General features: G+C 43.0%; 1 protein-coding gene across 4 annotated transcripts in view; it reads right to left on the bottom strand.

The window, feature by feature from the left end:
* The window catches only part of MYO5A (myosin VA), a 216193-nt gene that overhangs the window by 51471 nt on the left and 151800 nt on the right, over nt 1-12922 (bottom strand). For all 4 annotated transcript variants that reach the window (XM_008268986.4, XM_008268991.4, XM_051822368.2 and 1 more), the window contains exons 24-25: nt 10571-10719; nt 5911-6024 (exon numbers count right to left, since the gene is read on the bottom strand). In XM_008268986.4, coding sequence (XP_008267208.3) covers nt 5911-6024; nt 10571-10719 — 263 coding nt within the window. The remainder of the gene's footprint in view (nt 1-5910; nt 6025-10570; nt 10720-12922) is intronic.

A 12922-nucleotide genomic window follows, 5' to 3' on the forward strand; every position in this document is an offset into this window, starting at 1 on the left:
GAAACTTAGGAGGGAAGAAACGGGAAGAAATGGGAAAATACCGGAGAGAGAGACTAGCAAACAGCCTAGGGAAAAGCCGGACGAAAAAGGTGCCGGAAGAAGCTATTGAAAGCCTAGGCATAGACTCAGATACGGACTACAGGGGGAAGCTGGGAGAAATCTCTAAGGTCGAAAGTGAAAGTGAAAGTTAGAACAAACAGACTCGGATGCAGACTGTGGGGAGAGGCCAGGAGAAATGAGGGAGGAATATTGTTGGAAGAAAGCTTGGGGAAACATACCGGGTAGAGAAAAATGTTAGGGAAATTGAAGCCGCGGGGGGCAGGCCGAGGCGGAGACGAAAGCCACTTTGGGATTCTCAAGTTAGCCCGGGAATAGGGGGCGAAAAGTTGAAACCAGAAGCAGAAACGTAAGCCAGATTGGGATCCGTCTGATTAGCCCGGGGAGCAAAGGACGGGAAGCCAAATTGTGGGGCGGAGACGTGAGCTGGGTTGAATTCGCCAGGCTAGCCCGGGGAACTTGGATTGAATGCTAGTGGCGGAGACGTGAGCTACACTGTGTGACTCGCGGAGGCTGCCGTGCGCAGAGAGAGCGTGTGGGGCACAAGTAGATAGGGAACGCTGGGCTAAGTGCGAGACCGCGGAGTGTGTGCGCAAAGCCGAGCCGCACAGATGAGAGAGGCGCGGGCTGAAGCGGCTCAGCCGGGAAGCCGCCAAGAAGCAGCCTCGGGGCAGGCGCCGGGAAGCCGCGGGGATAAGAGAAACAGAAGTTTAGAAGTAAAATGAGAGCGGGAAGCTGCGGGGATAAGAGAAATAGAAGTTTAGAAGTAAAATGAGAGCGGGAAGCCGCGGGGATAAGAGAAACAGAAGTTTAGAAGTAAAATGAGAGAAATAGGAATGCTGGTAGATAGAATTAAAATAGGAGAAATAGGAATGCCCGGAGATAGAGAAATAGAGAAATAGAAAGGCCTCCCCACAATACTGCAATGAGAAGGCTTGGATTCGGTCTGCCTGATTAGTGAGGTGATGAGCACCTGCGGGCGGCTAGCAGCTTATGCGCCGCAGGTCACCGAAGACAGGCACGTTATTAACATCAATAGGCCTCCCCACAATATGGCAATGAGAAGGTTTGGATTCGGTCTGCCTGATTAGTAAGGCGGTAAGCACCAGCGGGCAGCTCGACCAGAGTATGAGCCGCAGGTCACCGAAGACAGGCACGAATCAACACCAATAGGCCTCCCCACAATATGGCAATAAGAAAGCTTGGATTCGGTCTGCCTGATTAGGGCGATAAGCACCAGCAGGCGGCTCGACCAGAGTATGAGCCGCAGGTCACCGAAGACAGGCACGCATCAGCGCGTAAAAACCTCCTCACAACATGGCGAAGAGAGGACCCGGATTCGGTTTGCCTGATTGATAGGACTTGTAAGAACCTGTGGCAACTCTAGCAAGTAGAGCAGAGTGTGTGCCGCGGGACACCGAAGACAGGCGCGTATCAACGCCAAAAAATAAAAAGAAAGGGGGATCTGTGGGGAGCAACCCGGACTAGACTAAGTTACTGGAATTAAGACTTATTCTATGCATCTGCTCTCCCACAATATGGCGCTGGGAGAGAAGAAAACAGCTTCTACACAGCTGCCTCCAGTTCAGCCAATAAACTGTAGGACTTGCTCCTGATTGGAGGAGAGCAGCGTACTCGGCGTGTGGGCAGCCGAGTTGGGATTGGCAGAGGAGGACTATAAAGGAGGAGAAAGACGGCATGCACCAGGAACATCTAAGGGGAACATCTGAGGGAACACCTGTGCAGCCCCCGAGAGAGCCGGCCGGCGGTGTGCCACTCCCCTGCGGAAGTGGGGAATGTGGCCAGGGGGAACTGCCCTTCCACGGAGGTGGAAGGGATAGTAGCCAACCCGGGAAGAACCAGCAGCAAACCCGGGGAGGGCCGAGCAGACGAAAGAACAACGCAGAATCCTGTGTCGTTCCTCCACAAAGAGGGGGAGCGACAAAAGGCTGTCAGGAAAGGGGCATGACTAAGCAGGGAGAACCAACCCAGGAAAGATGCTGCACACGTGGGAGGGTTGCCCCGCCAGGCGGGCTGGCAGGTGAGCTCCGAATCAGAACTGGCAACAGAGGCACCACCATGACTCAAGAACGATAAATCACAGCCTTGGCAAAGCTAGGGAAACACTGACTCCTTTGTAAAAATCATGGTTTACTGATTTATTTGAGAGGTGATGGGGAGGGGAGCTTGAGGGAGGGAAGAAGAGGGGAAGGGAGACAGAGAAAGAGAGAAATCCCTCACCTACTGGTTCACTCCCACTGGGCCAGGCCGAAGCCAGGATCCCAGAACCCAGTCCAGGTCTCCCACATAAGTGAGAGACCCAAGTACTTGAGCCATCACTTGCTGTCTCACAGAGCATGCATTAGCTGGAAACTGGAATCAGGAATACAGCCAAGACTTGAAGTCAGGCCTTTGAACATGGGATGTGGGAGCCCCAAGCAAAGCCTTCACCACTATGCCAAATGCCTACCCCTAATTCCTTTTCTATACCAAATTTTGCTGTTACTACATGATTAAGGTAGGAATTCTGTTCCAAAAATTTATGAAACAGTCATACCTATTTTAACAACAAAAAAACCTTACACAAGAAAGAGTCTATTATTTTCCTGGAAACAGGTTTTTAAAGAGTTATTTGGGAATATCACATTTTAGAAGTTGAAAATTTTCTCCAGGTTTTTGAGGGGTAATTTGTAAACCAGGCCATTACAGAGGTAGCTGCAGGAAGCAATCTAAACCTGGAAGTCCTAAGTAATAGAAGTAGAGATTCATAGCCATTCAGTTTTTGCCTGGCACCTCTTTCCTGCCCAACTTCCCTCTGATAATCCATCTCTCTTTTCCTATTATGACTTACTCAGATTTATACCTTCTGATCCTAAACACATCCAGTCAGAACTGAAGAGTGATCCATAGAAAGTTATTTATCACAGCAAGCAACAATATTTATGTATAGAACACTTACTACGTGCATAATAGACACTGCTCCACATATTTTCTAGGAAATAACTCATTTAGTCCTGAAAATATGGCTGCAACATAAGGCAGCAGCAGCATCTCTACTTCCTAGTTGAAGAAACTGAGGCACAGAAAGATTGAGGCTAAGGTAATAGACTCTTCTTCTTCGGGAAGAAGAGTTACTATAGTCTGTCCCATGATAAAGACAGCACTGGTAACCAAATGCAGCCACATTTCAGATGTATGGAGTGAGTCATAAGGGACCGTTCACAGGTATGATTTGATTTGGGTGCATGACCTACTGCTGCTATATCCATGCCCTTGAAGGACAATATACAATACGTCAAGATCTAACATGTGGGGTTCAATCCATACTCCATTATCAAAAGAGGAGAGAAATGCTACTACTCAATGGGCAGGCAGTTGGTATGCTGGTTGAGACTTTACTTGTGATATTTGCCTCCCATATGAGTGTCTGGGTTTAAGTTCTGGGTCCTTGCTTGATTCCTGCTTCCTGCCCATCCTGGGAAACAGCAGGTGATGGCTTGATTAGTTGAGTTCATGTAACACACAAGGGAGGCCTGGATTTGAGTTCCTGGCTCAATGCTTCAATCTGACCCAGACCTCATTATTATGGGCACTTGGGGAGTAAAGTAGCAGATGGGAGATATCTGTGTCTTTCTCCTTGTCTCTCTCAAATAAATAAAATTAATTTAAAAATATCCCACTCTGGAAGCTGGCACCATGGCACACTAGGTTAATCCTTTGTCTGCGGCACCAGCATCCCATATGGGTGCCGGTTCTGGTCCCGGTTGCTCCTCTTCCAGTCTGGTTCTCTCCTGTGGCCTGGGAAAGCAGCAGGGGATGGCCAAAGTGCTTGGGCACCTGCATCGGCATGGGAGACCAGGAAGAAGCACCTGGCTCCTGGCTCCTGATCAGTTCAGATCTGGCCGTTGTGGCCATTTGGGTTGGAAGGAAGACCTTTCTCTCTGCCTCTCTCTCACTGTCTGTAATTCTGTCAAATAAATAAATAAAATCTTTAAAAAAAAATCCCACTCTGTTAACTTGAGATAATTTCAGCAGAAAACAGATGAGAATTAGAAACAAAAAGATTATTCTCCAAGTCTGTAAGAATCTGAAGAAAACTTGAAAGAGATGTTCACAAATGTCATTACTAATAAAAATTAGGTAAAGTCATAAGATTATTTTTTTAGTTTAAAGATGTGATGACCTCAGTCAAAACTATCAATGAGAGATTTCTTTGCCCTGTGTTTATTACAGAATAATTCTTAGTTTATATCTCTTTTTCGTACAGTTTGTAAATGTACATCCCTCCAGTTACTGGAAACTACTTCACAAAGACCAACAGGATGCAATCCTAAGGTTTTCATATCGAAGTCCTAATTTTGAAATAGACAATGTCTAACTTTGTGGTAATCGCCAAAGCTGACCACCAATGATTCCTCCCAATACACATGCCTTTCCTCACATCTATTCTCCTTCCCTGAATCTGGCTGGCACTGTCACTTGCTTTGACCATAAAGTGGCAGAACAGACAGCCAGTTCTTGGCCTAGCTCTAAGAGGCTTGGCATGATTTACACTCCCAGACACACTCACCTGCTGCTGAGGAGATAAGTCTTGTATACATGATTGTAACTATACAATATTTCTACCATAAGACAATTTTCCTCAAAATTAATAGACTGAGTAGGCAGAAACTTCTCTTAAGTAAAACTAAGACAAGAAATATAACAATCACTCAGTGTTCTTCATCTGTTCTGCCAGAAGCAGTCTATTTCTAATGTGGCCATTTTCAAAAAATAGAATATAAAAATGGAACAGCCTGTGTCTGAATTACCTATCACTAAAACTAATATCATACTCATAAAGATCTGAGAACTAGATGGGAATAAGCTAAAGTTAACTGTACTTTCTGAACAGGTCTTCAAAGAAGGAGGTACCTTTCTCTGAAGGGAGGAGAGAACCTCCACTTTGACTATGACCTTGTCTAAACAAGATAAGAGTCGGAGAACTCAAAAGGCTTCCATAGCCTTGGAAACTCATGACTGGAGCATAGGGAGATTACTAATGCCATAAACAGGAGTGTCAATTTGTAAAGTCAACAACAGGAGTCACTGTGCACTTATTCCTCATGTAGGATCTCTGTCCTTAATGTGCTGTACATTGAGGCTTAATGCTATAACGAGTACTCAAACAGTATTTTTCACTTTGTGTTTCTATGGGGGTGCAAACTGTTGAAATCTTTACTTAATGTATACTAAACTGATCTTCTGTATATATAGAAAATTGAAAATGAATCTTGATATGAATGGAAGGGGAGAGAGAGCGGGAAAGGGGAGGGTTGCGGGTGGGAGGGAAGTCATCGGGGCGGGGAGCGGGATGCCAATGTAGTCCATAAGCTGTACTTTGGATTTCTGAACTATTTTCCATGTATCTTTATAGAAAAAAATTACATTGGTAAAAACTGACATCAAACTGAGACAGCAGCTCTGCTAAACTCTTAGGCACCAAGTATTTATAATATTCAAGGACAAAGGACTTAACTTTTTAAATGATTTGCCTCAGTCTGAAATAAATTCCTGATAGACTATATTTTCAATACACAGAGTATGTTAAGGCATAGAAAGAAAACTACAAGAGGAAAATCTCATAATCAAATTTACATTAAAATACAATTAAAATGTATATTGATAAAATATATGCAATAATTATGCATATGCACAGCTCATTAGACAGCCATAAGTCACTTAGAAGAACAAAGAAACACAATAAACAAATGTTGTGTTTATGGAAAATTAGACTATTCTGCAATGGAAATGTACCCTTTTAGCAACAGCAGAGTTACATCCTACTTGTAGTGATATATGTCTAACATGTACCTCTGTCCGCAATGGGATGTCTTCAGTTTCTGCAATTTCAGAGCTAAAGGTATATTCAGACTCATTGCTGCTGTGGGTAGAGTCTGTTCTCTTGTGTCCAGGCTTAGGCACATTCTGCAAGGCAAATAACCCAGGTAGAATTAATACAACATAATCAAACTAGGTACAGCTAAGGCAGTGCCCATCTTGACTTGGTTGTAATCCCCACCCTGAAACCTACTGTACTGATGCCCAAATGATCTGCTCCATGTTGTCTTGACCAAATTGCCACAAAAGGGCCACCTCCTCAATGCAACAGCAACATGCACCTAGCATGGGATAGCAGGGACAGCTGAAAAGTCAAATGCCCAAATGAAAACCACCTGGCATTTTCAGCTAAAAACCCTTTAGGTTTTTAGTTCTGAGGAGTAAAGCACATCTATTATGTCTCAGCACCCTAGCAGTGGCTTTAATGTTGCTATCAAATAACACTTACCTGTGTGAACCCTCATCCTCCGCCCTATTTTAAAAACCATTTGTGCCCAATCACTATGTAGTGAAATTATGATGCATGTCATTCGATGTATTTTATGAACTTTTGGGTAACTATAATTTCTGTAGCTTTTATGCATGAACTAAATCTATGGAGTGAACAGTGTGGAAGGACAGGTAGTAAAGGGGAGTTAAGAAAGCTGTAAGAATCCTATGAAGACCCCTGGGTTATTAATTCAGGGCATTCATGAAATCAGTGTTCAGAAAGTTCATGGGGAATAGGTAAGTTAGGCAATTACAGCCCCTTTTGTTCTGTAGCTGAAAGGTCAGAAAATAATTTGAAGGAAGAAGGAAGAGAAAGGCTGGGTTTGTGTCCCTCACTCCTAGGGTGCCCCTAGAAGAAGAGGTGCCTCATGATCCTGTCAGGGCATCTCACAGGGTTCCGGAGCCTGAGAGCGTCAGAAAGGCCTCATTCCCAACTATCCGCTTCCTTTACCTCTTCCCTAGCTGCTAAAAAGAGCTAGAAGCCACAAAGAGCTTCTTTGCCTGTTTCTTTGCTACATTCAGGTTTACAGAGTGAAGACTCACTCAGGGTCAGCTAAAAATCTCTCAGTTCAGTTCAACCTGTACTCCAATATCTAGGGATTCCTCCTGGCCCCAAATCCCAAAACTTCTGAAACTATCCAGAAGCAGGGTTGTACACTAAAGGGAGAAATCACCATATGAAAAGTCAAAGATACCCACCCAGATTTCCTCCACAGGCTTTCGTATTAAAGTTCTCACCACATTTACAGTTGTATTGGGATGGAGTTTATTTAATACACCGGATACTTCATTAGAAACAGGTCCACATAAACACTAGCTCAAAGATTTTTAATATGCTTATTAAAAATGAGATTCCTATTTTTCCATGTGCATTTATTATGAAACAATGACTACCACAAGGTATGAATTGAAGCAAAACTGCTATTTGCTACTTAATGTAACTTTTGGATACAGGGTGATGCTTAAGGTCTGAACCAGTAGGCGTCTCGGCTCTGCCACTCGTCCTTACCCAGCTCCTGGCCTCAGTTTCACCAATGGCAAGAAAGGTATAAAATACGCAACTTCTCAAGTTTATGTGAGGATTAAAAAGAGTGTGCAAGTAAAGTTTAGTATAGTGTCTGGAATATAACAAGCACTCATTTAATGTCAAATGCTGCTGCTGTAACTCTTAGGACCCTGGAATAACTCAATCACTTCCTTCTTGATAATCTTTCAGTTTTCCAGAATTTTAGGATTCTGCTTCCCTGCTCATGTTATTCAATTACAAGAATAGTTATTTGACGCAATCACCATGTTTTCCCTCAAGATCGGCATTTCACTGTCTGTATTCTGCTCCTTATCTGTATTTCTCCCATGATTCCTTATTTTCTAGACTGTTTTATCTTCTTGTGAAGACTAATGGCCCCACTGTTGACATGCTGAATTCTTTCCTCACTCTGGAATTAATTTGTCTTTAAACACTTCACAAGTCTGGATTTCCTTGCCTCATTATCCTTTCAAGGTTGGCTTGAAGCATCTTAACTCCTGATCAGTCTCTTCCTCATAGCCTCTGCCCCTCTCCATACTCCCTGTACAGCTGTATGCTTTGGAGAAAAAATCTACAATACCTCTTATACTATGATCAATATCTCCAGATCCTGCTACTTGGTGACAGTATTAAATCACCAGTGGTCTTTGTTCCATTCATGGTCATATAGATTCCCTCAGATTGTGGGAAGCCCCTGTTGCAGTCTATCAGTTCCTCTCCCTAGAGTTTCCTCCATTCGTTTGAAGAGTCTACTACAAAATGCCTTATTAACTCTGCTCTTCAACAGACACAGTTCCATTTGCAGAACAGGGTTAAAGAAATATTGGCCAAATACCTGTTAGCTGTAAAGTTCTATTAAATATTAAAATAATATATTGCTGTTAATATTTTAAAGTTAACCTAAATGAAAAATATTAAAAATTTAAAAACATTTAAACTTAAATTTAAAATATTTAAGAATATTTTTAGTTGTCCCAAATTGTAAAATCAAACATTTTCTTTTCTTTTCTTTTTTTTTTTTTTTGACAGGCAGAGTGGACAGTGAGAGAGAGAGACAGAGAGAAAGGTCTTCCCTTGCCGTTGGTTCACCCTCCAATGGCCTCTGCGGCCGGCGCACCGCGCTGATCCAATGGCAGGAGCCAGGTACTTATCCTGGTATCCCATAGGGTGCAGGGCCCAAGGACTTGGGCCATCCTCCACTGCACTCCCTGGCCACAGCAGAGAGCTGGCCTGGAAGAGGGGCAACTATTAGCTTTTTAATAGTCCCCGACCGGGACTAGAACCTGGTGTGCCGGCACCGCAAGGCGGAGGATTAGCCTAGTGAGCCGCGGCGCCGGCCCAACATTTTATTTTCAGTAAATACTCTCAGCAAAGAGTATGATCTGATTGCATCTGGAGTTTCCTCATTGGGAAATGAGGCCTATTGAAGGGCTGGTAGGAAGCAAGCCATCTCTGATCTTCCTTCCCCTATTATTTTCCCTTTTTCCTTCCTCTGAGCAATTTGTGACCCAAGAGGAATGACAGTGAGTCACAGGCACACAATGGAGAACACGAAGGGTTGAGAAATAAAAAATCAAGCAGCTAATTGGTCCCCAGAGCACTGCTGGGAACTGAGTGAACAGCAGGCAAGACGCTGTTTAGCAGGAAGGAGCAGTCGGTTCTGGCTGCTGGAGGAGGGCCATCACTACAGGGTCTTTTCTGGAGAGATGGCCACCTTGTAACTTCACAGATGTCTCTGGCATATGCTCCCAAAGTGACATAAACACCTCATATGCTTATCTCATCTTATTTTCTGAGATTCACAAGGTACACACTCTTAAAGAATTCAAGACATTCTGCAAAAAAACCTGTTTCTGCTTAACTTGGTAAATTACCACATTTATTAGACCTCAAAATCATTCATTTTTCAATTTTACTAATTAACATCCCAAGTGACTAGTTGTCTAAGGAACTTTCAGTGGGATAAAAGCCTAGTTCTTAGCATAACTGAAACAGGTAAACTGTAACTGTTGGCCTGGTTATCTAGTAAATACAGTGAGTAAAAACACAGTGCAGAATGGACCTCTGGGTAAGGAATGTTGAAGGAGAGGAAAATGACTCTAGAGATAGCTGAGAAGGACAGAATGTGAAAGAGGAAAGGTTTCCCAGGGGGCCACGTGGAGCCTGGAGAGCAAGGAAGACAAGGCTCAACAGGGTCCTTCAGATTGGTTACTTATGGGTATACTGGTGACCTGCTCCTATTCTGGATTCTTCTTTGTCACAAATAAATCAAAGTAGAGCAATGAGATTTGAAATAATGGCCCAATGTGGGATTTTTATTAGCTTTTTAACCTCTTTGAACTAGATTTTCTTATCTGCAAGGTGATGGGAACATTTCTTTTTGTGTTACATAATCTCTTTTGACTTTTTAAGCATCACATTCTAAAGAATTTTGTCAGCAGATCTAGAGAAAAGCAAAATTCGAAGCAAATACTACCCCCACAGATATGATATTATCTTGGTTTTTATAAGAGAGATTTCAGAACATTTCTGGCCATTTGTAGCATCTGGTACCTTTAAGGCTGATAGCTGTAGGGAACCAGAGAGCTAGGGAACTTTGTTTCCTGAGAGCAGGACAAGTAGATCAGGGAGAGGGTGCAGAACTATTTCAAGTACAAAAAGAGACACTGGCAAATGCAGAATAGTTCTTAAAATAGATAAGATCATTTGTTATAGAGGCTGGATTTTATTATTCCAGGAATATATCTTTGAAAATATAATAAAACCCAGGGGAGAAAATATTCAATTATATAAATATTTGCTTTATATGCAAATTTTACAGAAGCCATTCAGCATATAAAATCCTGCTGTATTGACATTATTCTATTTTGTAGTCCAGTCATCAGTGTTTTACTTCACTGAGGTACTTATGAATAAAGTTATATGATTTCTGAGATTTACTTTATGATAATCCTATCCACTGGATGGGGTGGATGAGGAGCAGGAATGGGAGGGGCAGCCATGTTAACCATTTTGGAAATGGGTAATGGGTACATGGAGTTTGTGAAAGTTCATCTGACTGTTATTTTCATTTTTGTATATGCTTAAAATTTTTCATTTATTTAAAGCGATCCTCACCACCATCAGGGTCATCTCCTCCTTCAGATCATCATATCTTTCTTCCAGGCGACTGAATTCATTCAGAAGGTTCTGATATCTCAACCTTTCATCATTAAGATCAAGTTCCAGTTGTTTTGTTTCTTCTACTAACTTTTTCTCCATAGTTTCTGAAAGAAAAAATAGGAATATGCATACCAAAGATGGTTCCATAGAGTTTAAGAGTGTAAATAGTTACACTGACTGTGTCTATGAGATTTTAACTTTTAGCACCACTCTGATCTATGCAGTCTTTTAATGAATGCAGGCAACGATAAAATATGACCAGAGTCAAGTGTTTAGCTTAGCAGTTCAGATTCTCGCTAAGATGCTCATATTCCATACTAGAGTGCCTGGGTTTGATACTTAGATTCTGTGCCTGATTCCAGCTTCCTGATAATGCAGACTGTGGGAAGCAGGAGTGATGACTCAAGTTATTGGGTTTCTACCACTCACATGGGAGACCTAGCTTAAGTTCCGGGTTCCTGGGGCCATTTGGGGCATTAAGGGAATGAACTGGTAGATGGGAGCCCCTCCTGTCTCTCTGCTTCTTAAATAAAATAAAAAAAAATTTAAATGACCAAAAAATGAAATAATTTATGATTAATAACAATAATCATCTACTGAGTTCTTCCATGTATTACAGCTTTAATCCCACTAGTTTATACACTGGTACAGCATATCCTCGGTAAACTTCCACTAGTTACCATCTTGTAACTAAACTCTAATGTTTTTTACTCTAATGGTAGTGTATTTTAGGCTATTCACCAAATTCTTTTGCCCAAATCAGTGTACTCACTCAAAAAGTCATAACTATTTCTCAGAGGTATACTGACTTCAGAGGACTCAGCTGTCCTGCTTTACACAGTCTCTCTCTGCTCCTCTCCTAAGATCTGTGGTTCTGTCTTTTAACTTTCCAGCACTGCAAACTCCCCCTAACTTAACCTGATAAAACCTTCAGGCCTAGACATCTGTGTGTTGGCTTCTTCTAGGTCATCTTCCTATATGCTACTGGAGGAACCTGACTTTGCATTGATCCACCTCATTCTGCCCTTCCTGTTACCAGTAGCTTGTACTTGCCTAGCCCACAGTCTGCATACTGGAGATTAGCACCTGACGGCAGATTTTAAAAATCATGTCTCATTTTAACTCAGTGAACCAACCAGTCACATTTATAATATTAAGCTTTCTACCACCATTTTAACCCTGACATTTTGAGGCTAAATTTTAATCTGTTCCACTCGCTTCTACTGCAGCTCCCTTTCTTTGTTGGTCAGCTGTATGAGGCCAGGGCTGCAAACTGGCAGAACTCCCCTCTAGTGGCCACCACAGTGCTTTTCTAGAGTAGGGCTTCATAATACATAAATAAATGAATAACAGAATTCCTTCTCTCTAAACCATTCTATATATTGCCTTTAATTCTCACCAGTTTGCAGGAGCTGCTCTAACGCTACCAACAAATCTCCCTTGGCAAATGCATTGTTATTTCTTTGTTGTTAGAGGTCAACTTCAAGTAATATTAAAATTTTTCCAAAAGTAGTCTCGTCATTCTGGATCCTTCCATTGTATTTTATATACCTACAGCCTTCTTTCCTTATCTCTAGTGACCCTGTTTTCTCCTCCCCTCTTTTAATTTCCTTTGCTGGCTTCTTTCCGTCATCTTATTCCTTAGTCGTTAAGGAAAGGGGCAGTGTAGGGAAAAGCACAGAGCATTCTGTTCCCAGTCCTAATGAGTACCTGTAGGCTCATTTCTTATTTTCTAATTGTTGGTCTGGATCTGCTTTCAGAACACCTGCATCTTGAGATCTTGACACCCAATACAACACTTGAGATGGTTAACTTCAGGTGTGGATTTGGACTGGATTCAGGGATACCTAGATAGCTGATTAAAGCATCATTGGGTGCGTCTGCAAGGGTGTTTCTGAAGGAGAATGGCATTGAGTTTAAGGACTGAGAAGGGAAGATCTACCCACAACATAGGTGGGCACCATCCAGTTGGTTGGGGTCTTGCTGGTACAAAAAGGTGGAGGAGGCCGGCGCCGTGGCTCAATAGGCTAATCCTCCACCTTGCGGCGCCGGCACACCGGGTTCTAGTCCCGGTCAGGGCGCCGGATTCTGTCCCGGTTGCCCCTCTTCCAGGCCAGCTCTCTGCTATGGCCAGGGAGTGCAGTGGAGGATGGCCCAAGTGCTTGGGCCCTGCACCCCATGGGAGACCAGGAAAAGCACCTGGCTCCTGGCTCCTGCCATCGGATCAGCGCGGTGCGCCGGCTGCAGCGGCGGCCATTGGAGGGTGAACCAACGGCAAAGGAAGACCTTTCTCTCTCTGTCTCTCTC

The sequence above is a fragment of the Oryctolagus cuniculus genome, chromosome 12, assembly GCF_964237555.1.
Source record: "Oryctolagus cuniculus chromosome 12, mOryCun1.1, whole genome shotgun sequence".
Classification (NCBI taxonomy): Eukaryota; Metazoa; Chordata; class Mammalia; order Lagomorpha; family Leporidae; genus Oryctolagus; species Oryctolagus cuniculus.